This window comes from Heteronotia binoei, chromosome 14 (assembly GCF_032191835.1).
Source record: "Heteronotia binoei isolate CCM8104 ecotype False Entrance Well chromosome 14, APGP_CSIRO_Hbin_v1, whole genome shotgun sequence".
Lineage (NCBI taxonomy): Eukaryota > Metazoa > Chordata > Lepidosauria > Squamata > Gekkonidae > Heteronotia > Heteronotia binoei.
The window spans coordinates 26,701,295-26,721,493 of record NC_083236.1 but is presented as its reverse complement, the minus strand read 5'-3'; the positions used below and the strand labels follow the sequence as shown (position 1 = coordinate 26,721,493).

Sequence of the window (20,199 nt, the reverse complement as noted above, 5' to 3'; positions counted from 1 at the left end):
CCCACCACACAACATTTCTTTAAATTGCTGGTCATTGTGTAGGATATACCTATCCAGGGAAAGTGCTCTTATGTGAAGCAACAAGTCCTAGGGCAATTTCCCTCTTGGGGGCCTGGTCACTGGTTTGCCACCAGTGATTACATAAGCTCCTCTGTCCTGGAAGTAAGTGCTGGGTTGCCAGCAATCGGTATGGTCATAATCAAGGGCACTGTCCCCTGAGGCAATTAAAGTTAGAGTTGTCAACCTCCAAGTGGTAGCTGGAGATACAATGGCTGCATTGGAAGGTAGACTCTACGGCATTACACCCCATTTAAGTCCCTCTCCACCCCAAACCCCACTCTCCTCAGGTCCCCCCCCCAAAAAAAATATCCAGATATTTCCCACCCTGGAGCTGGCAACCCTAATTAAGGGGGAAGACCCTCAAGAGCTCACAATGATCTATCAAGATGACAATTTATGACAGTTTGTTAGTATCCTAGTCTCTTGGACTCAAAACTTAGTTTTTTGTTCTTTGAAGTTTAAAATAAAAACAATGGCTTTGTAAAATAATAATGATGATGACGATAAGAATAATAAGAATAAGAATTGCAGATTTATACCCCACCCTTCTCTCTGAATCAGAGACTCAGAGCAGCTTACAATCTCCTATATCTTCTCCCCCCACAACAGACACCCATTGGTGGGATTGAGAGGGCTGGTGGGATTGAGAGGGCTCTCACAGCAGCTGCCCTTTCAAGGACAACGTATGCCAGAGCTATGGCTAATCTAAGGCCATTCCAGCAGCTGCAAGTGGAGGAGTAGGAAATCAAACCCGGTTCTCCCAGATAAGAGTCCGCACACTACACCAAACTGGCTCTCTAACTAGCTCTAGCATAACAATCACCTTAATTACTAGATATGCAAAGAGGGAAGGAGAGGAGGGAACATTTACCTAAAACAAACATCCTTCCTCAACTGGAGAGATTTGTGCTAAGGGCATTTGTGTTGAGAAACATTCCCTTTTACTGCAACAAACGTGGATTAGCTTGGTGGCATTTTACTACACTGACCGATTCCCCACTAGCCTTGTCCCAGTCTCACACTCCTCTTCTCCATGGGGCTTCCATCTGATTTTGCACAAGCTGCCACAAGGCTGCAACTCACTCCACCTCTTTCCTGCGGCAAGCAAGAGTAAGTGGGGAATAAGTCCAAGGTCGTTTTCGCACTCACCTTCCGCCGGTGCGACCCCCCTCTTCACCGCGCAGGATCTGCGCGGATTTCGCACTAAACGCTGTGGAGCAGCCAGAAAAGCCGGAAGCTCCCGGCGCAAAAGCTGCTCAAACTGAAACCGCCAAAAAGCAGTTTGGCGTTTGCGCGGCTTTTGCGACGGGAGCTTCCGGCTTTTCTGGCTGCTCCGCAGCGTTTAGTGCGAAATCCGCGCAGATCCTGCGCGGTGAAGAGGGGGGTCGCGCCGGCGGAAGGTGAGTGCGAAACGACCCAAGAGTTCCACCTTAAGCAGACTTATAGCTCTCCATGGCAATTGAAGTCCATGGCAATTGGACTTCAAAAGGTGTAACTGTGCTTAGGATTGCATGGCAAGATACACTGGAATCTGGACTGGGGCAGTTAAGTACACCCCAAACACAATTCGTACAGGTTTTCTCATATTGTTGACACTAAGCAGGTGCAGATTGGGGAAGAAAGAGCAGCAAATGATGTAAATCAGTCACTTTGGCCCAAGCACTACTTTCACCATGAAAAATGAAATGGGCAAGCATTCTGCACAGCTTTGATTTTGTCTTCTAGCCTTACAATGTACAGCTGGCTCCCCCCAACCCCACTCATAACCTAGCCCACTGATGTCAGTGCAGTTGACTCTCTGCAAGCCCATTCACGGCCAGCTGGAGTGCAAACAGTGAAATTCAAATTTTGCTTTTGTCCCAGCGTTGGGGGAGATCCTACTAAAATGGCAGACCTCCCTATTTGTAACAACAAAGCCCATCTATATAGGGACTGGAAGATGAAAGGATAAAATCTGGTGGGCCCTCCAGGGAAGCATCCCCCCTTCTGGGTTTTGAGTGAGAACATCACTGTGTGCTTCATCAAAGCTTAACTCCTGCTGCGTAAGTAGATACTTTTAATTTGTAGTCTGTCTGTGGCACACTGTACAGCCCTCACGTACAGAATATAAATGCCAGAGGAAGTACTTTTTTTTTATTTTCAGAGAATAGCATGGGGCTTGCCTTGTAAAGGCCTCCCATTGTAATTACCACAGCTCCATGGCTGGTAGTTGCAAGAGCTGGCCCTGACAATTTCCTCATAAAGAGTCCATGCTGCCTGACCTGAACTGGTTTCAGGGGCACTTTCACGGGGCAGCTGCCAAGGCCCAAGGTGGGTGTGCCAGTGGCCTCAACCCTATCTTATACAGCATTACATCCTGTCCTCTTCCTCATCACAGAGGTAAAGACCTCTGAATACCAGTGCAGGAGGCAGCCAGTTGCTTGGGGGCCTGATAGGAGCCCTCCGGGGCCACATGTTTAACACCCCTGCTCTATGACATGTTGTTGGTCTTCCAGAGTACACTGTTGGCCACTGTGAGTAACAAGAGGCTGTACTACATAGAGCACAGGTCTAATCAAGTAAGTCTCTTCTGATGTTCTTATGTTAAGCAGTGGCTAAACTGGGAATGCCCTGAACTGGATGGACCAAGCTAGCCTAATCTTGGAAGCTAAGCTTGTTACGAAGCGGCAGGCAATAGCAAACCACTTCTGAATGCATCTTGCCTTGAAAACTCTTAACAGGGTTGCTGCAAGTCAGCTGCGACTTGATGCAAACAAAAATGGGGCATCCCCAAGGCACTGGGGCCTGAATCCTTCTCGCTCTCTAGACTGCCTTTGTTTTTGACGGTACCCCTCTGGTAGTCACAGAATTCCTCTTCAGAGCAGAAGGCAAGGCAAAGGCTTGGTGCCATCTCATCTTGTCTCCTCTCCTGCTGCATGAGTGAACAGCCACTGCCTCTACTTGTCTGGCTTCCCTCCTGCTGGGCAACAGCTGCAGTGGAAGACTTTCTTCCCCTTCTCTGTCTGAACAGGATCTCCTTGTGATGAGTTTCCATGGGGATTCCATCAGTCCTTCCGCATTATTAGACCTGTGGCATAGTATTAGCTAACAAGCTTCTTCAGCGTCTTGAACCCTAATGACAGGGATTTTTACAGAACAGCTTGCAAGACCAGTGCTTCAAGGAGGGTCATACACTCTCTCTCACTCCCACCCCTTGGGAGGCCAATGTGCCTTTTCAAGAATGGGCTATTCTGCTCCTCAATCAACTTTCCCTCTATTTGTATATTTTCATTCGTCCCTTCCTCCAAGGAACTCTGGTGTGTTTCCTTTTTTACCTGCACATCACTCTAATGAGGTAGGATAGTCTGAGGGAGAATAAGCTGCAGTACAAGCAGAGATCTGAACCCAAGTCTCTTTGTCCTTAGGCCAACACCACATTGCCTCCATGTGATCCTAAATGCCCATTTCAAGGGCAAACAAGGGTGTTGTGATCCGCCTTGAGCCCGGTTACAGGAAAAGGCGGAATATAAGCCTACAAAATAAAAATAAATAAAATAAACATATGGAAGGCAAACTGGGTTATTTTTTGGGGGGAGGAGAGACTGGGGAGGAAAACCATTGTAGGAAAAATGTTGTGCCTCCTCCCTCTCCATTCCCTTAAGAGCCATTAACTTAATAACCGGATTGTTGGGGCTTCATTGCATCTAATTGCTTATAATTTATAAAAGGCCTTCATGTTTATTGGCACCTCAACCACCAGCTGAGGAACCTTTGGCATAACATCCATCCAACCTTGCTGTCTCCAAAGCTCCCCAAGAATCCCTAACAGTATCTGTCAAAGAACTCATCTCAGTTTTCCTTCTGGAAAAACTGGGGGCAGGAAACACTTGAGGTTCTTATTCGTGTTCACCACTTGCCTGAAAACGCCTGCCTGATGGAGGTAGGGCTCATTCATGATGGGCCCATGTAGGCTGTGATTCTATTGCAATGTGCTGTCTCTACCAGAAGGGCAACAGACGGGCAGTAGACAAGAAACACGTTGCTATACAGACACTAGTCCAGTTCCCAGGACTCATTGGCAAAGTGCAGCCCAAAATATTCAGACAATGCGACAGCACTCCAGACAGGGCTCTCTCCCAATTCCCCCCACCCCACTCTCATGAAGACAGCAGGAATCTGGCATAATTAAGAGAGAAGGGAACTTGCCAGAAATTCATGAGAAGGTGGGCTCTGAAGATACTCATTTAGAAGAAATTCCCATGGGCTCTGTATGAGGTGGGCATGCAATACCTGAGATATCACAATATACAGTGCGATGATAAATCCCAGCTTCTTGAGGTCTGAAGATCACGCTAACTTCAGTTGTGGAATTGGGCCAGACATCTCCCTCCTAATGACAAAGGGAAGGGGAAAAAACCACATAATGCATTCAGGATCTTTTTTTTCAACATTGCCCTTTCCTCCTCCTGAAAACCAAGAAAATCTGCCTTTGCAGCTGGAAACAACACTTTGTTCTTTGCTAAGTGGCACCAGTTTTACCAGAGGCTGTTACTGCGCAGATGCTTTGCTCCACCTTGACTTCGCAGAGGAGCACTGTTTGTGAGATCATCCTCATGACATTGTCCTCTGTTTGTCCTGTTTCCATATTTCTCTCCTTTGCTGTGATCTTTCTCAAATCTGATTTGATATGACCTTTAGAGAGATTGCTGTCAAATCTCCTTTGAATACCTTGATAGGCATGAAAGTGTGCCATTTTTTGAGATCCCATTCAGTACCATTTCCTTTGCAACAGTCTCCACTAGATCGGCCCCTTCCCAGCCGGGCCGGCATCGCCAGCTAGAGGCTGGGGGCCGCTGTTGCCCTCCTGGAAGGAGGGAAGGCTGGCCCCGTCTCCTACGGCAGCCGGGAAGGTGCACTGGGCGTGGCGTCGGGGCTATAAAGGCCCCGGCCCCGCCCAGCACTGTGCACTTGCTTTTGGCTCACGGAGGGAGAGCATCGTTGGAGCTCTGGTGGTCTTGCGTGGCTTGGCTTAGGAGTGGTGGGGCATGCAAGGGGCATCGTCGGAGACGCTGTGCAAGGCTCACGCAGGCTCCTTCGCACGAGCGGTGGTTTGAGCGCTGGGGCTTTCTGCCTTTTAACGGGGAGCTTGTTCAGCGGGCAAAAGGGGTTGCAGCTGGAAAAGGGAAAAGGGGGCTCGTAGGACGTGGGGGCCAGGCCAGTGGCCCATTCATCCCCCCCTCCCCCCGTTTTGTGTGGGCCAGAGTGGGTACTCACACCCACACCCCACACACACCCCGGTTGGTTACTCGGGTGGTGGGTGTTAAAGCCAGTTTGCTGCCAATGCTACACCCCACCCCCCTGCTCCCCACCCCCAAAAACATATCATTTATTTGCAGACCCCCCCCCCGGGTTGCCTGGGGGTGTAGTGTCAAACAGGGGGAGCCAAGTTACCCGTGGAGTGGTTTTGTTTAAGGGGGATTAATAGGTGAGGTTATGTCCCCCAAGAAGGATCAGGGCCCCTCTAAAGGAAAGCAGCCCGCAAAAAAAAGAGGCCAGCAATCCAGGCCACCCAGTGACTTGGGTGAGGAGGCCCAGTTAAGGCAGGCTATCATTGGCCAGCTGGACGTTTTGGAACAACAGAGGGGTGCTGCAGGGGCTCCCACATGGGACGGGCGCTGCAGGGTAATAGGCCGGTCATCTAGGTTGACGTTTGAAAAGGAGGTTCTGGCTCGCCTTCCTGCATTACAGGGTGGTGCCGTCAGCGCGGACATGCAGCAGGAATCGGATCAAGAAGCAGAGGTGGATACAGGAGAGGCCCCCAATGAGGAGCCCGTAGATTCCGGCGCAATGGGGGCAGTGGTGGAGACAACCCCGGTGATGGTGGTTGCTGTTACCTCCTCGGGGGTAGTGGGTAAGTCCCCATTGCAACACCAGCTTCCAACTTGGCCATGGGGCTTCCCTCAGCTGCCAGTTCTCCACAACACACCAGGTGCGGCGGTTTCATCACCTGGGCAGCTGCCTCCTTTTGGGCAATACAGTCAGGCAGGGCCGTCTTGGGCATGGAGTGCACCTTGCATGCCGATTCAGAGCCCCAATACAGTTGTTCCTGCCTCACAGCCCCCTTTGCAGGTAGCGGCTACGCCATCATCGCAAGGCACCTCTACTTCTTAGTCAGCGCTGGGTGTGCTGCCATGGGGCGGGCAGCAGCAGTTGCTACAACAAGGGGCGTGGCCGGGCCATCAGTGGGGTGTGTGGCATTACCCCCCTAATCCTTATGGCTCTTTACCGTTCCATGTCCTGCCCTACGGTGACACTGCATTGCCTCTGGGTGATCATTTGGCGGTGGCCACCCGGGAAAAAATATTGAGGGGCGAATATGTGGATGTCTTCAGTCTCCTCTTTAGAGAATTTAAAAAAAAAAGGGCAGGGAGGAGCTAGATAATAAGGAAAAGGAGAAACTGAAACATAGTAAGGTGGACAGGACTTGGTCAAATTGGCTCCCAGGTTTTCTGATTTATGCGGGGGTGATAGCAAGGGCACATCCTTTACGGGCCGCAGCCCTTTTTCAATATTGTGACATAGTGCACCGTGTATATACGGACTTCGTTGGGGCTGTGTGGTTGCAATACGACGAGGCCTTCAGAATGAGGGCTGCGGTCAACCCTGGTTTGCCCTGGGATCAAATCAATCAACGGCTCTGGCTGCAGTTGATGTCCCCGACGAAGTCCAACATGGGTGATAGGGCTGATAGCAGGCACTTGGTCCACAGGCAGCAGAATTCTGTAGGTGCCCGCAGTACAGCGGGCCAGACGGTTCAACCCCGGCTGTTATGCTGGGAATTTACCTCCAAGGGCGTGTGTGCTAGAAAAGCCTGTAAATTTAAGCACGAGTGCCCGCTATGCGGAGGGTCGCATGCCTTTTCAGCCTGCAGTAGGTCAAAAACCAAGGGCAATGCCAAGCGCCCCGGTGGTGGGAGCAATCAGCAACTGCCTGGAAAAGGGACCCAGCCCCATACATCTGAAGGTACTTAGGCAGTTGTTGGGTAATTACCCCCTGGTGGCCAAAAGGGCCTATTTACTGGAGGGATTTAGTTTTGGATTTAGAATTCCGTATCAGGGACCTATAGTTCCTGGTATGGCCCCTAACCTTCATTCAGTTGTTGGGATGGAACATGTGGTTAGGGCAAAAATAGCGAAGGAGTGTAAGGAGGGGCGGGTCCTTGGCCCCTTTGACGCTCTGCCAGTACCTAATCTAAGGGTGTCTCCCTTAGGAGTGGTGCCTAAAAAGGCACCCGGGGAATACCATTTGATACACCACTTGTCCTACCCCAAGGGCAGTTCAGTGAACGATTCCATTCCGGATGTTCTCTGTTCAGTCAAGTATACTTCCTTTGACCAAGCGGTCAAAGTGGTGAGGGGTTGTGGTGTGGGAGCTGAAATGACAAAATGTGACATTAAGTTGGCATTTAACTTGTTGCCAGTGCACCCTGAAGATTTTGATCTTCTGGGTTTCTCCTTTGAAGAAAAATACTACATGGATAGGGCCCTACCCATGGGATGCTCAGTGTCTTGTGCCGCTTTTGAGCGGTTTAGTTCCTTTGTGGAATGGGCGCTTCGGACCAAGTCTGGGTTGAACACTACGGTTCATTGCCTAGATGACTACCTTTTCGTAGGTCCTGCGGGGTCTGGGCAATGCACCAGGTTATTACAGCTGTTTGAGGACCTGGCAAGAGAGCTCGGGGATCCGTTGGCCCATGAAAAAACAGAGGGGCCCAGCTCGGTGATTACCTTTTTGGACATCGAGCTGGACACTATGCGGCAAGCTTCACAGCTGCCTGCAAAAAAAGTAGAGGGGCTGAGGGATCGTTTAGCTTCTCTCAAAAAGCAGTGCAAGGTGTCGCTTTTGGAGCTGCAACAGCTGGTGGGGCACCTCAACTTTGCGTGCAAGGTTGTTGTGCCTGGGAGGGCCTTTTTGAGGCAGCTATGTGATGCCATGGGGTCCCAGCGACTTCCTCATCACAGAGTTCGGATGACCACAGACATATGAAGGGACCTGGAGGTGTGGGAGGAATTCTTGAAATCCTTTAATGGAATTTCATTTTGATGGGAGGATTTAAGGATAGACGCTGAGCTTCAAATTTCCTCTGATGCGGTGGACGCCACGGGTTTCGGAGTATATTTCCGAGGCCACCGGTGTGCTGAACAGTGGCCTGCTGCATGGGTGGCCAGGGGTCTATGTCGTGACCACACCTTTTTGGAGTTCTTTCCTATTGTAGTGGTGGTATGGATCTGGGGAGAGCAGCTGGCCAACCATACTGTCCATTTCTGGTGTGACAACATGGCTGTTGTGCAGTTTATCAACTCCTTGTCGTCCAAGTCCACAGTAGTTATGAACTTGGTGCGGGCATTCACATTGCGATGCCTTCGTTTGAACATTTTATTCATGGCAAGGCATGTTCCAGGAGTGTGCAATGGGGTGGTGGACGCTCTATCTCGTCAACAGATCGAGCGCTTTCGCCAGCTTGCTCTGGAAGCGGATCTGCAGCCAGCGCGAATGCCACTGGATCTTTGGCAGCTTGGGAAGCCGAAGCTGGTAGGGCAATTCGATTAGCTTTGGCACCGAGCACTTGGAAAGCTTATGATCGGGCGGTTAGACAATTCCGGGTCTTTAGGAGTGAGGCCGGGCTTCCGGGCAGTTGGCCGATCCCCGTGGCACACATATTGCAATTCTGTGTTCATCAGAAGGGCAGAGGATTGGGGCTTAAGTCTATTAGGGGACAATTGGCTGCCCTTTCATTTATAAGTAAATCCCAGGGCCTTGCGGAGGGCACTGGTGACTTTAGAGTCAGGAAGATGCTGGAAGGTTGGGAAAGGGAACGGGGGCCACGAGTGGATGCACGGCAGCCCATATCTCCTTCAGTGTTGAAGGGGCTTTTCAGGGTCTGGCCTGACGTATGTTCATCTTCCTTTGAGGCTGCACTTTTTCATGCTGACTCTTTGGTGGCCTTTTTCGGCACACTGCAGATTAGTGAGTTGGTAGTGCAGTCGAAAAAGGATACCTCTGACTGGGCGCTTCGCGCCGAGGACATCAAATTTGTAGGGGGGCAAGCTCAGCTAACAGTAAGGTGGTCCAAGACGGACCAGCATCAGAGAGACACAGTCATTACAATTGGTCGGTGTGGATTGGCAGAGCTGTGCCCCGTCACTGCACTGGAACGGTATATACTGCTCAGGGGAGAGGGTGATGGCCCATTGTTTCGCTATAGTGGTGGCCCCCCCAACAAAATATCAATTTTGGACAGTGACCGGTAAGGCACTGGCGAAGTTGGGTTAGGGGGGGTTAAGTTCGCCACGCATTCATTTCGAATTGGTGCCGCAACCACCACAGCAGTTATGGGATACACCCCTGTAGCCATACAGTGGATGGGCCGTTGGTGGTCGGCTGCCTACAAGTCATATGTGCGTCCATTGGTATTTCAGTAAGGCCGTGGCGGGGGGCATGTTGTATTTAGTGCCCGTTGGTATGTGTTTTCTGGGTTGTGACTCTTTTCTGTTTTTCAGGTGCTGTAGCTCATAGGGAGAGGCGTCGAATCCTCATCTGCGGGCACAGTATGGTTTTCTGGGCTGCCCACCAGGCCAGGAGATCACCAGTTGGCACCCAGTTGGGGCTCAGTGAGTGGGCAACGGTGGAGTGGTTGGGTCGCTGTGGCCTGCGTTGGCCAGGGATCATGCCACATTTGTTCCGTGGGAGGCAGGCGCCTCCTCCGCACATCCTGGTCATCCACCTTGGTGGTAATGATCTCAGATTTATGAAAAGAAAGGCCCTTTCATTGCAGGCGTGGGAGGATTTGCGGGCCATTAAGCACAGATGGCCAGGAGTTCTTTTGGTGTGGTCAGCAATCCTGCCACGCAAAGTCTGGTGATATGCGTTATCCCCTGCAGGGATAGAAAGTGCTAGGCGCAAGGCCAATCGTGCCTTGCAGAAGGTCATGGAGAGGGGCTTAGGGATGTTTCTGCCCCATCCGGCTATTCGAGTCGAGAATGCCGACTTGTATAGGCTGGACGGGGTCCATTTATCTGAGCTTAGTAACCGGGCCTTTTTGGAAGAGATTAGGCAGGGGTTGCGGTTGGCTCTGGGCCGTCCGGTGGGCGCTAATGCCTAAGAAGAGGCTTGGCATTGGCGGTGGCAGGATGAGGTATGGGCTACAGTGTTTGTTCAGGGGAGCACCTATGGCCCTGCACCAGTAGGTGCAGGTGGTCTATATGAACTGCAGATGGGCTGTACGGCTCAATGCTGAGAGTACAGATCACGGCAAAGCCTCACCAGGGCAGATCTTTCCAGAGGGATTGATGCTGGCCTAGGTGGAGGTGGAGTTGGGGCCTGGCCACTCAGCACCAGCCAGAATATTGGGGTCGTGCTGGGGGCAGGGTGGCTCGCCCTCTAAGGACAAGGCGGGGTCCTGCAGTTTACCCCAGGGCTTGTCCTGTTAGGCCTATACCCCTTGCCATTCTAGTTAAGTAAGTTATCTTTAATAAAGTGGCCCGGTTTATCCAACATACTGTGTCAGCCTCTTCATTCCGACTGGGGGGGGGGGGGGGGGCAACTACATGACTCTAACCAGAGGATTTTAAAAGGTTTTTTTAAAAAACTGATAATTGCTTGAATGCTACAACACTAATACTGTAATTATCTGTTCCCACTATCTCCTGCTTCCCATGTTTCAGTGGGAAAGACAAACAAATTCTTTAGAACTTTTTATCTTAAAGTTATCTGGAAAAAGGTAGAGACTGCACCTTTTCCTTTATAACGCCACAATTAAAAGGGACTTTTTTTTTTACGCAAAATGAAAGCTGAGGACTAAGAGCTTCTGACAATAGATTGTTATGCTATCTAATTTTTTACAAAATGAAAGCTGGGAACTAAGAGCTTGTGGCAATTGATTGTTATGCCGTTGCAGTGAATAGCAACCTAGTAATTCCCATTTTTAAGCCCTCTACTGTGTGTATGAGGATAACCACAGGGGACTAGGGTCCAAACTAGACAAAATGTTTTGGCATGAATCAGTTCTGGGTGGAGGCAGTGGAGCAGAATTGGTAGAGGCAGTTGGCACTTGGTCCAGGCTAGGAAGAGGAGGGGAAAGATGGCAGTCAGCCACTGACAGTAGCAATTTCTGTTTGATCTCCAAAAGAAAGGCACATGGAAAGCTGGGGCTTCCCTCGCCTTTAAGCATCATTTAAAATCTGGTGCCCTAGGCATTTGTGTTAAATTTGCCTAGTGGTCACGCCAGCCTGCAGCAACCCCCAGAAGCCCATTCCATCAGCCATATAGGAAAATGTCATGTTCAGAGGCAGTGCACATCTGAGTAGTGCATGCAGGAGAAAAATTGCAGTGGTACAATGTTGTCCTTAAGCCCCTGCTTCTTAGCTTCCCAGATGCATTTAGTTGGTCACTATCAGAAACAGAGTTCTGGATTAGATGCAGAGAGAAATGTGGATCCCCAAATAACTATTTTAACCTCATCCTTGATGAGCTGGCACGAGTAGACCGACCGGTCACACTGTAAGGCCTAATCACGCTGTGTCTCCACATTGATGGCTGCCTGGAAAGCCGCCGCCAATTGCTAAGCAGCGCCCAACCCTCTCAGCTGCCCCGCCGCCTAGCAACGGTGACAACCCTGATGCACAGCAGTCCCAAGACTGATGACCCCGAGCCCATGCAACTTGGGGCTGCACGGCTGTGGCTCACTCCCGAGGAAAAAGCATGGCACCACTCACAGAATCTCTGCCTGTACTGTGGAGGGGCGGGGCACTTCTCCTCCGGCTGCCCTGCCAAGCGCACCCAGCCCAGTACTGTGCCACCGCTGCCAGTAAAAGACCAGCCCCAAGTCTGAGTGGACCCCCCGACTTGGGGCACCTAGCTGGGTCCCCTGAATCCTACGTTACCGGCCAGGGCCTGTTCCTCGTACTGGTCACACTCCACTTGCCAGACGGGCACTGGCTGTTCGTCTACACCATGGTCAACTCTGGGGCCGCCCACTGCTTTGTCGACGTGCCCTTTTTGAAGCAACACCAGATCCCAGTACAGGACAAAGACACCCCGACCCTGGTCGAAGCCATTGACGGGCACCTCCTCCGCTCCCGTCCGGTGACCCAGGAGACCTACCCGGTCACGCTCCAGATCCAACACCATCATGAGCAAGTACAATTCGATGTTGCTGCATGCCCCGCTTTCCCCTCATTCTGGGACTCTTCTGGCTCATAAAGCACAGCCCCCTAGTGGACTGGGCACAGGGAAAGCTGAGCTTCAAGGATCCTTATCCTCACAAGGCCCGGTCGGCCACCCTGTCCACTGCTGCCCCGGCTGCTGGTCCTCTACTTTCCCCGGCCTATACAGACTTTGCCAATGTCTTTGAGGAAAAGGGGGCTGACCAGCTCCCCCTGCACCGGCCTTATGACTGTGCCATCAATTTGGTACCAGGGGCATCCCTGCCTATGGAGCGGCTCTACCCCATGTCCGAACCGGAGCTAGCAGCCCTGAGGGACTTCCTCACCAAAAACCTGGAACGGGGTTTCATCCGGCCATCCACGTCCCCGCTGTCCGCCCCTGTTCTCTTTGTCAAGAAGAAAGGCGGCGAGCTCTGGCCCCGCAATGATTACCGGGCTCTGAACAAAATCACTGTCCGGGACCGCTACCCTTTGCCACTGATCCCAGAGCTACTGGATTGCCTTAAGGGGACCCAGGTCTATACCAAGCTGGACCTCCAGGGCGCATACAACTTGGTGCCAATCCGCGCAGGAGGCGAATGGAAGATGGCTTTCGGGACCCACTATGGCCAATACGAGTATTTGGTGATGCCCTTTGGCCTGACCAACGCCTCTGCTGTCTTCCAAAGGCTGATAAACGACATCTTCCACAACCTGCTCGACCACTTTGTGATCATCTATTTAGATGACATTTTAATTTATTCCCAAAGCCCCGCCCAGCATGCAGGGCACGTCCATCAGGTCCTGCAATGCCTGCGCGAGCATGGTCTCTACGCCAAGCTTGAGAAGTGTGCCTTCAACTTAACAGCAGTCGAATTCCTTGGTCACATCATCTCACCCCATGGGACTCGGATGGACCCGAACAAAGTCAAGGATGTCCTGACCTGGCAGAAGCCGTGGAACTGCAAGGACGTACAGCGGTTCCCTGGCTTTTCCAGTTATTACTGCCAGTTCATCCCTGCCTATCCTGATGTAACCATGCCTCTGAACCAGCTCCTCCGGCTCAAAAAGCTATTTCACTGGACTCCAGAGGCAGACCATGCCTTCACCACCCTGAAAACCTGCTTCACCACTGAGCCACTCCTGCGTTACCCAGACCCGCAGCTGTCATTCACAGTAGAGTCTGATGCCTCCAGCATGGCCCTTGGCACAGTGCTACCCCAGCGGGAGGACCCCTCCCAGCCGCTACAACCCTGCACATACTACTCATGGCAGCTGACGCCCACAGAGTGCAACTACACCATCTGGGAGCGGGAACTCCTGGCCATCAAGACCGCCTTCAAGGTTTGGAGGCATCACCATGAAGGGGCCCGGCACCCCGTTCAGGTTCTGACTGATCACCGAAACCTGGAACATCTACAGACTGCTCGACACCTCACCCAGCGTCAGATCTGGTGGTCCCTCTTCTTGTCCCAATTTGACTTCCGGATCACCTACATCCTGCAGAACCAGAACCGGAAAGTGGACACCCTCTCCCAAAAACCAGAGTACACTGTGCCTCTAATGGGGGAGACCCCAACTGGGCTCATCCTTGCACCCTCGGTCTTTGCTGCCACCACGATTCGCCCAACCTTGGCTGCAGACATCCAGGCTAGCCAGGCCCAAGACCCCTGGGCTCAGCAACGCCTCCTGGAAGTGCAAGATGGCCCAGCTGGGGACCTCCATACCCCCAAGGTCTCCTGCTGCACCGTGGGCACCTATATGTGCTTCCAGGGCCCTTCCAGGCCAACGTGCTCCGCCTGACCCATGACTCCCCTCTTGCAGGGCACTTCGGCCAACACAAGACCTTGCACCTGCTCACACGGGAGTTCTGGTGGCCTTGTGTCTGTGCCGACATGGCCCGCTATGTTGGTTCCTGTGAGGTCTGCCAGCAGGCCAAGGATGTACTGGCCAAGCCCCCAGTGCTTTTGCATCCCCTAAACATACCTGCAGGACTCTGGGACACCGTCTCACAGGACTTTATCACCGAGCTCCCCAGGTCCAAGGGGCACACTTGCATCCTGGTGATGGTGGACCTGTTCACCAAGATGGCTCACTTTGTTCCATGTCCCAAGCCACCCACAGCTCCTGAAACAACCCAGCTCTACCTGCAGCACGTCTTTCGCCTGCATGGGCTCCTGGCACACTTGATCTCAGACTGAGACCCCCAGTTCACCTCCCAATTCTGGCAAGCCCTGTACTCCAGCTTAGGCATCCAGGTGTATTTGTCCTCAGCGTACCATCCCCAAACGGATGGGCAGACTGAACGCACCAACGCCACACTGGAACGATACCTGCGTTGTTACCCCAGCTACCAGCAGGATGATTGGGCCACCTTGCTACCCCTGGCCAAGTTTGCCTACAACAACGCCATACATGAGTCAACACAACAGACCGCATTTGCCGCCACCTATGGGTACCACCCTCGCTTCTTCCCAGCAGTCCTGCCCCCCACAGCAGTCCCTGCTGCTGATGCGCACCTGCAGGCATTCCAGGCTCTCCAGGACTTGCTCCGAGAGCAGCTCCAACAGGCTAAAGAGGCCTACAAGACAGCCACTAATTGAAAACGACAGGTGGGGCCCCCACTGAAGCCCAGGGACCACATCTGGCTCTCCACCCATTACCTGTGTCGGCCTGGCTGGTCTCGCAAGCTGGACCCTCACTTTGCGGGGCCTTACCTGATCATGGACCAAATCAACCCCGTTGCTTTCTGGCTACAGCTGCCGGCCACCCTCCACATCCACCCAGTCTTCCACCGGTCCCTCGTTCCTGCTACACCACCGGATCCCATCCGACCGCCACCTCCAGCGCTGCCTCCTCCTGTCCTGGTCGATGAACTCCCAGATCCACCACGGGGACCTTCAGTACCTCGTGGACTGGGAAGGCTATGGCCCCGAGGACCGTTCATGGGAACCCACAGACAACCTACACGTCCCTGACCTCGTGCAGCAGTTCCACACGGCCTACCCTGACTGGCCTGGCCTGTCTATGGGATGGGGTCCTGCGGGGGGGGGATAGTGTCATGAGCCCTGACGAGGAGGAGCTGGAAGGGTTAACAGACCTGGAAGAGTTGCCAGCCAGTTCCTCAGCTGAACAAACAGCAGCTGGCCCATCAATCACTCTCCAGGCACCAGTGTCAACTGTTGACGATCAATCTCCTCCAAGCTCTCCTCCTCCCATCTCAAGAGTTTGAAGCAGGCTCCGGAAAGAACTTTCAGAGCGAAGACATGAGGTTTGTGATTCTGCATTGGTGACTTGGCTCCTGCTTGACTTCCTGGACTTTGACCTTGGACTGGCTTTGGACTCCTGCCTGCCTGCACCCTGAGAACGTGACAAGGACATCCTAATTTCCCCCCACCCTCCCTTTCTATCAGATCTCAAAGGGCTGCCTGGATTTATGTATTTTTTAAAATCAGTGATAGATCAGATGAGGGCTGACAAACTGGAGTTTAATCCAGACAAGATAAATGGAGGCACTGACTTTGTTATTCCAGACTTTGTTATGCCACAAAGTGATTGATGGACCTGATTTAATAGCTTTATATCAATATACTATGAAGCCAATGAAAAATAATATAATAGAGGCATTAGATGATAAGGAAAAGAACTGACCTCCCACCATGTTCTCCATCAGCTGCAGTTTCGAAACACTTTTCAAAGGCACTGCTAGGAACATGTTACAGTAATCTAATCTAGATGTTGCCAAAGCATGTGTGATAATGACTTAAGTTGCCTCCTCTGAGAGAGGATGCTGGCTGGCATACCAGTCAAAGCTGGGCAAAAAATGCTTCTAGCCACTGCTGGTATCTAAGCATCCAAGAGCACCATCAGGAACTCCTGAGCTGCTTACCTGTTTTTAAAGGGAAAAATGCATCTCCATCTAAAATCTAACCAATAATCAGTGCCTCCACTTATCTTGTCTGGATTAAACTCCAGTTTGTCATCCCTCATCTGGTCTATCACTGATTTTAAAAAAATACATAAATCCAGTCAACCCTTTGAGATCCGATAGAAAGGGACAGTGGGGGGAAATTAGGATGTCCTCTACATACTGATGGTCCTGCATCTCTGAGTATTCTCTCTCACCAGTTCTTTGTTATTCCCTTGCATTCTTTTTCTGATTTGCATGTTAAAGCTTCCGCCAAAGGAAGCCAAAGAGATCTACAAGAGAAGCCTATGGTCCAGGTCCCCTGCATCATTTACATAGACCCTTGGTGATTAAGCCTGTTATTTCTTCAAAAGAATGATCAGTGGGGAGGCGACTGCTTTTGATAAAGTTACACAGCTTATCAGTTCTGCAGGTGGCACGCATGATCCTATCCATCTGCCCATTAAGTTGGAATCAAAGGTGCCCAACAGAGGGCCTGAACCCCTGTGTCTATATCAGGGATTGGCATCTCTAGTCCTGGATCTTGCAACCCTTACCAAAAATCTACCACATACCAGGCCACATTAAAGATGTTGGCTGTAGACGAGCTTGCTGCTTTGGCTCCAGCTTCCCTTGGGAGAGGGTGCAACCAAGGCTCAGCACTGGAGTGCAGTGTAGGTAGGGCTGCCAACACTACCTTGTGAAATTCTTAGAGATTTGGGGGTGGAGCTCAGAGAGAGAGGGGAGGGAGCTCAGCAGAGTATAATGCAAATTTCTCCAAGGGAAATGATCTCTGCAGTCTGCATGTCATCTGTAATTTGAGGAGATTGCCAGGTCAACAATCTCAGTGGTATGGCACATTCTTTACCTTTATTAATTTATTTGACCTGTTTCTATGCCACTTTTCTCCCAAGAGGGATCCAAAACAATTTCTATATATTCAAAAACTCAAAACAACTTTTGTTGGGAAAAAAAGTACAATTTAAATACAGAAAAACACATCTTGGGTAGACCCTGGATCTAGGGCCTACAGCCCTCTGGCTCCTGCCCAAGTGGTCACATCTAGGCAAGGATCCTGCAAACAGAAAAGAAAACAAGCTGAGCCCAGGTGGTATTCAGCTGCTGCTAGAAAGCTAACAGGACATACATGTCCTCCCCTGCCAGCAGATGATCTCATGTTTAATTTCTGGCTTCTCCAGTTAAAAAATCTCTCATCCAGTGTCAAGAAAGACTGTTCTCGGCCAGAAACTCTGGAAAGTCAGGGCAGTCAAGACTGAATTAGCTGGACTAGAGGTCAGACTCTTGTAGATGAAATCTGCAGGGTGATTGCAGGACATGGGAGAATTTTATGCTGAAGAACCTGGTTCTTTCTTCCTTCCTTCCAGACAACAAGATAAGAATTGCTCTTGGATGAGAGTCCAGTGTTCCGTATCAAACGCAGCCAGCCAAGTGCTGAGAACAGCTCACAAATGGAGCATGAAGGTGATGGTCTCCCCTGTTCCTCTTTTCTACCATCTGCTACTACTCCTGTAGGCCTTTTGGGCTCCCTCACCTCCCCACCTCAGGGATTCAGAGGAACACACTCAAGTGAAAGCAGCTGGCTAAAGGCAGAGCAGTCAGGAAACCTGGCTGCTTGTGTCTTGCCGGCTCTATACAAATTCCTCCAAGCTAGGTCTACCCAGTGCCCTTACAGCCTTGCAGCCCATCCTCCTGATGTGCTGGACTGGGTTGTCAGTGGTCTGACAGGTGCAATGCATCTTGAACTAATGAGCGGGAAAAAAACTTATAAGCAACCCCCCCCCCCCCAAGAATATGCAGAAGAGGAAGAAAATTTAAAAAGGAGCTTGCCCTGATGAATATGTATTTGCTAACTAGGGCTTTCTAGATGGTTAGCTTTAGCTGATGTGGGAATTTCAGGAACTCCAAGCCCAGCAGTTTCGTGACAGAATTACGAGAGATGTGATGGTCCAGTCTTACTGCTGAGAGGTGCTGGAAGTGCAATGCACTGCAAGAGCACAGGCAGGGGGACAGATAGAGCCGACATGGATCTAGGTAAGGGGGAGGGAGGGAGGCCAAGAGGGAACGCACATTCCAGAACTAGCACCTAGGGTCGCCAGGTCTGTGTTGGAAAATACCTGGAGACTTTGTGGTTGAATCCAGGAGAGGGTGAGGTTTGGGGAGGAGAGAAGCCTCAGCATGGTACAATGCCGTTGAGTCCACCTTTCAAAAGCAGCCATTTTCTCCAGGGAGCTGATCTCTGCCAGCTGGAGATCAGTTGTAAAAGCAGGAGATCTCCAGGCTGGCAACCCTATTAGTACCTAACCTGCTGGCCACAAGACTTCTCTGTCGCGAAAATACTGCTCATGTCATTGAGCTTAACTTAAATGATTCCTGACAAATTAAATTATCATCAACATCTGAAGATTATAACAAACCAAATGGTAAGTATGATTGGGCCTTGTCTGGATTTATAGCTGGCAGCAGTTTAGAACGGCTGTAGTTTTTCCATTTTATTTCCCTTTTTGCCATTTTTTAAAACGCTCTGTGTCCTACTGTCTAAAATGCTATCTAAATTTTTGATTCCCCTCTTTGCCTTTTTGGTAATAAATAGCTTCTATATTTCAACACAAGACACTGCCTGTGAGCTACCACTGCGCCTACCTACATTAAAACTGCTATAGTCTTACTAGTGAGATTTGATTCCCGTTAATACAGCGCAGTTGTTGTAGTTACTTTTTATGAACGGAACTGAACAGAAGGTCTTGGAAGCCTTGAATACTGCAACGGGTGACTTCAGCCATGTAATGAACATCTGAAAGGATGGTGGCAAATGGTTTTTAAAGATGTTTAGAGATTTAGTTGGGCCAGGAAATGCAGAAATTTGAACTGGAAAGCACTCTGTATGTGCCTGAAGGCTGGGATCTCTGTTATAGATCCAGTCATGGTTATCCTACATAATGTGCCACTAGGTTGTAATCTGTAAACAGGTTTCTCGTCCAAATGCACCCCTCTCTGTGGCTACTACAACAATGTTCCTTTCAACCTTTCCCCCCCTCCCTACTATGACATGAAACCACATCAAGAAGTGAACAAACAAGGGGAAGCTGGAGCATCAATAATGAGCAACGAGAAGCAGCCTTGTCTTGTCAAGGACGCTGCAACAGCAGCTCGCTTCTGGTTTCCATTTCGAAGGAGTCAGCTTGCACATGTCTGCAATGTGACTTGCTGCTAATGGCACAAGATGATGCTAATGGGAGTCAAAGTGACTCTGCTATCAAAAGCCAGAACTCTGTCCTCTCTCGGCCACCTGGGTTTCCCCCACAGTCTATTTCTGCTGATATACCAATGCTGCCTTTGCAAAAAAACAGAACAAAACCCTGAAATCAAGCTAAATTTGAGATGCACTTGGAACATCAGAGCTGCATAACCGTTTATTTCCCATGGGCTTGGAAAACTATTCAATCTGTTTGGGTTATTTATACAAACGTGCCTAAAGCGTGCGGGGTTTTTTGAAGTTGGCTTCCTTTATTTTTCTTTAACTCTTCAGCATCAGGATGTATTCCGGCTGGTACTTTTTGCAAAACGTAAGACGATCAGACCAAAGAGCTTAGATTTGTAATCCAGAAACTGCTGTTTTTGCTAACACTGCTTTCTTGTTGTGTAAGTCCAGCTAGTTTAGATCTCTGGAGGGTTGGTCACTGGGGTAGCAGCAGAAAACTAGCAAACAGTTAATATCGGATGCAGCCTTTTTTTTTTTTAAAGGGATTTTCCTGTTAAATGCATCAATGCAGTCAAGGCTGCTGCTAAGCAATAGCTGTCCTTCATTTCCTGTCTAGCACAATTTTATTCTGCCCCTCCTCCAAGGAGCTCTGGGCAGCATACATTATTTCCCCTTCCCTCGTTTTATCCTTACAACCACTCTATGAGGGAGGTTAGGCTGAGAGATTGCCTCAGTGTTACTCACTGAGCTTCATAAGAATCTTCCAGATTCTAACATAACATCGCAACCATAGAATCATAGAACTGAAAAGTTCCCTGACAAATAAATGT

The 20,199-nt window shown here is 50.5% G+C and overlaps 1 protein-coding gene across 1 annotated transcript in view; it reads right to left on the bottom strand.

Moving 5' to 3' along the window:
• HYDIN (HYDIN axonemal central pair apparatus protein) overlaps nucleotides 1-20,199 on the bottom strand; it is a 234,138-nt gene that overhangs the window by 179,657 nt on the left and 34,282 nt on the right. The window contains 1 exon segment of the mRNA XM_060253816.1: nucleotides 4,330-4,429. Within this exon segment, the coding sequence (XP_060109799.1) occupies nucleotides 4,330-4,429 (100 nt within the window).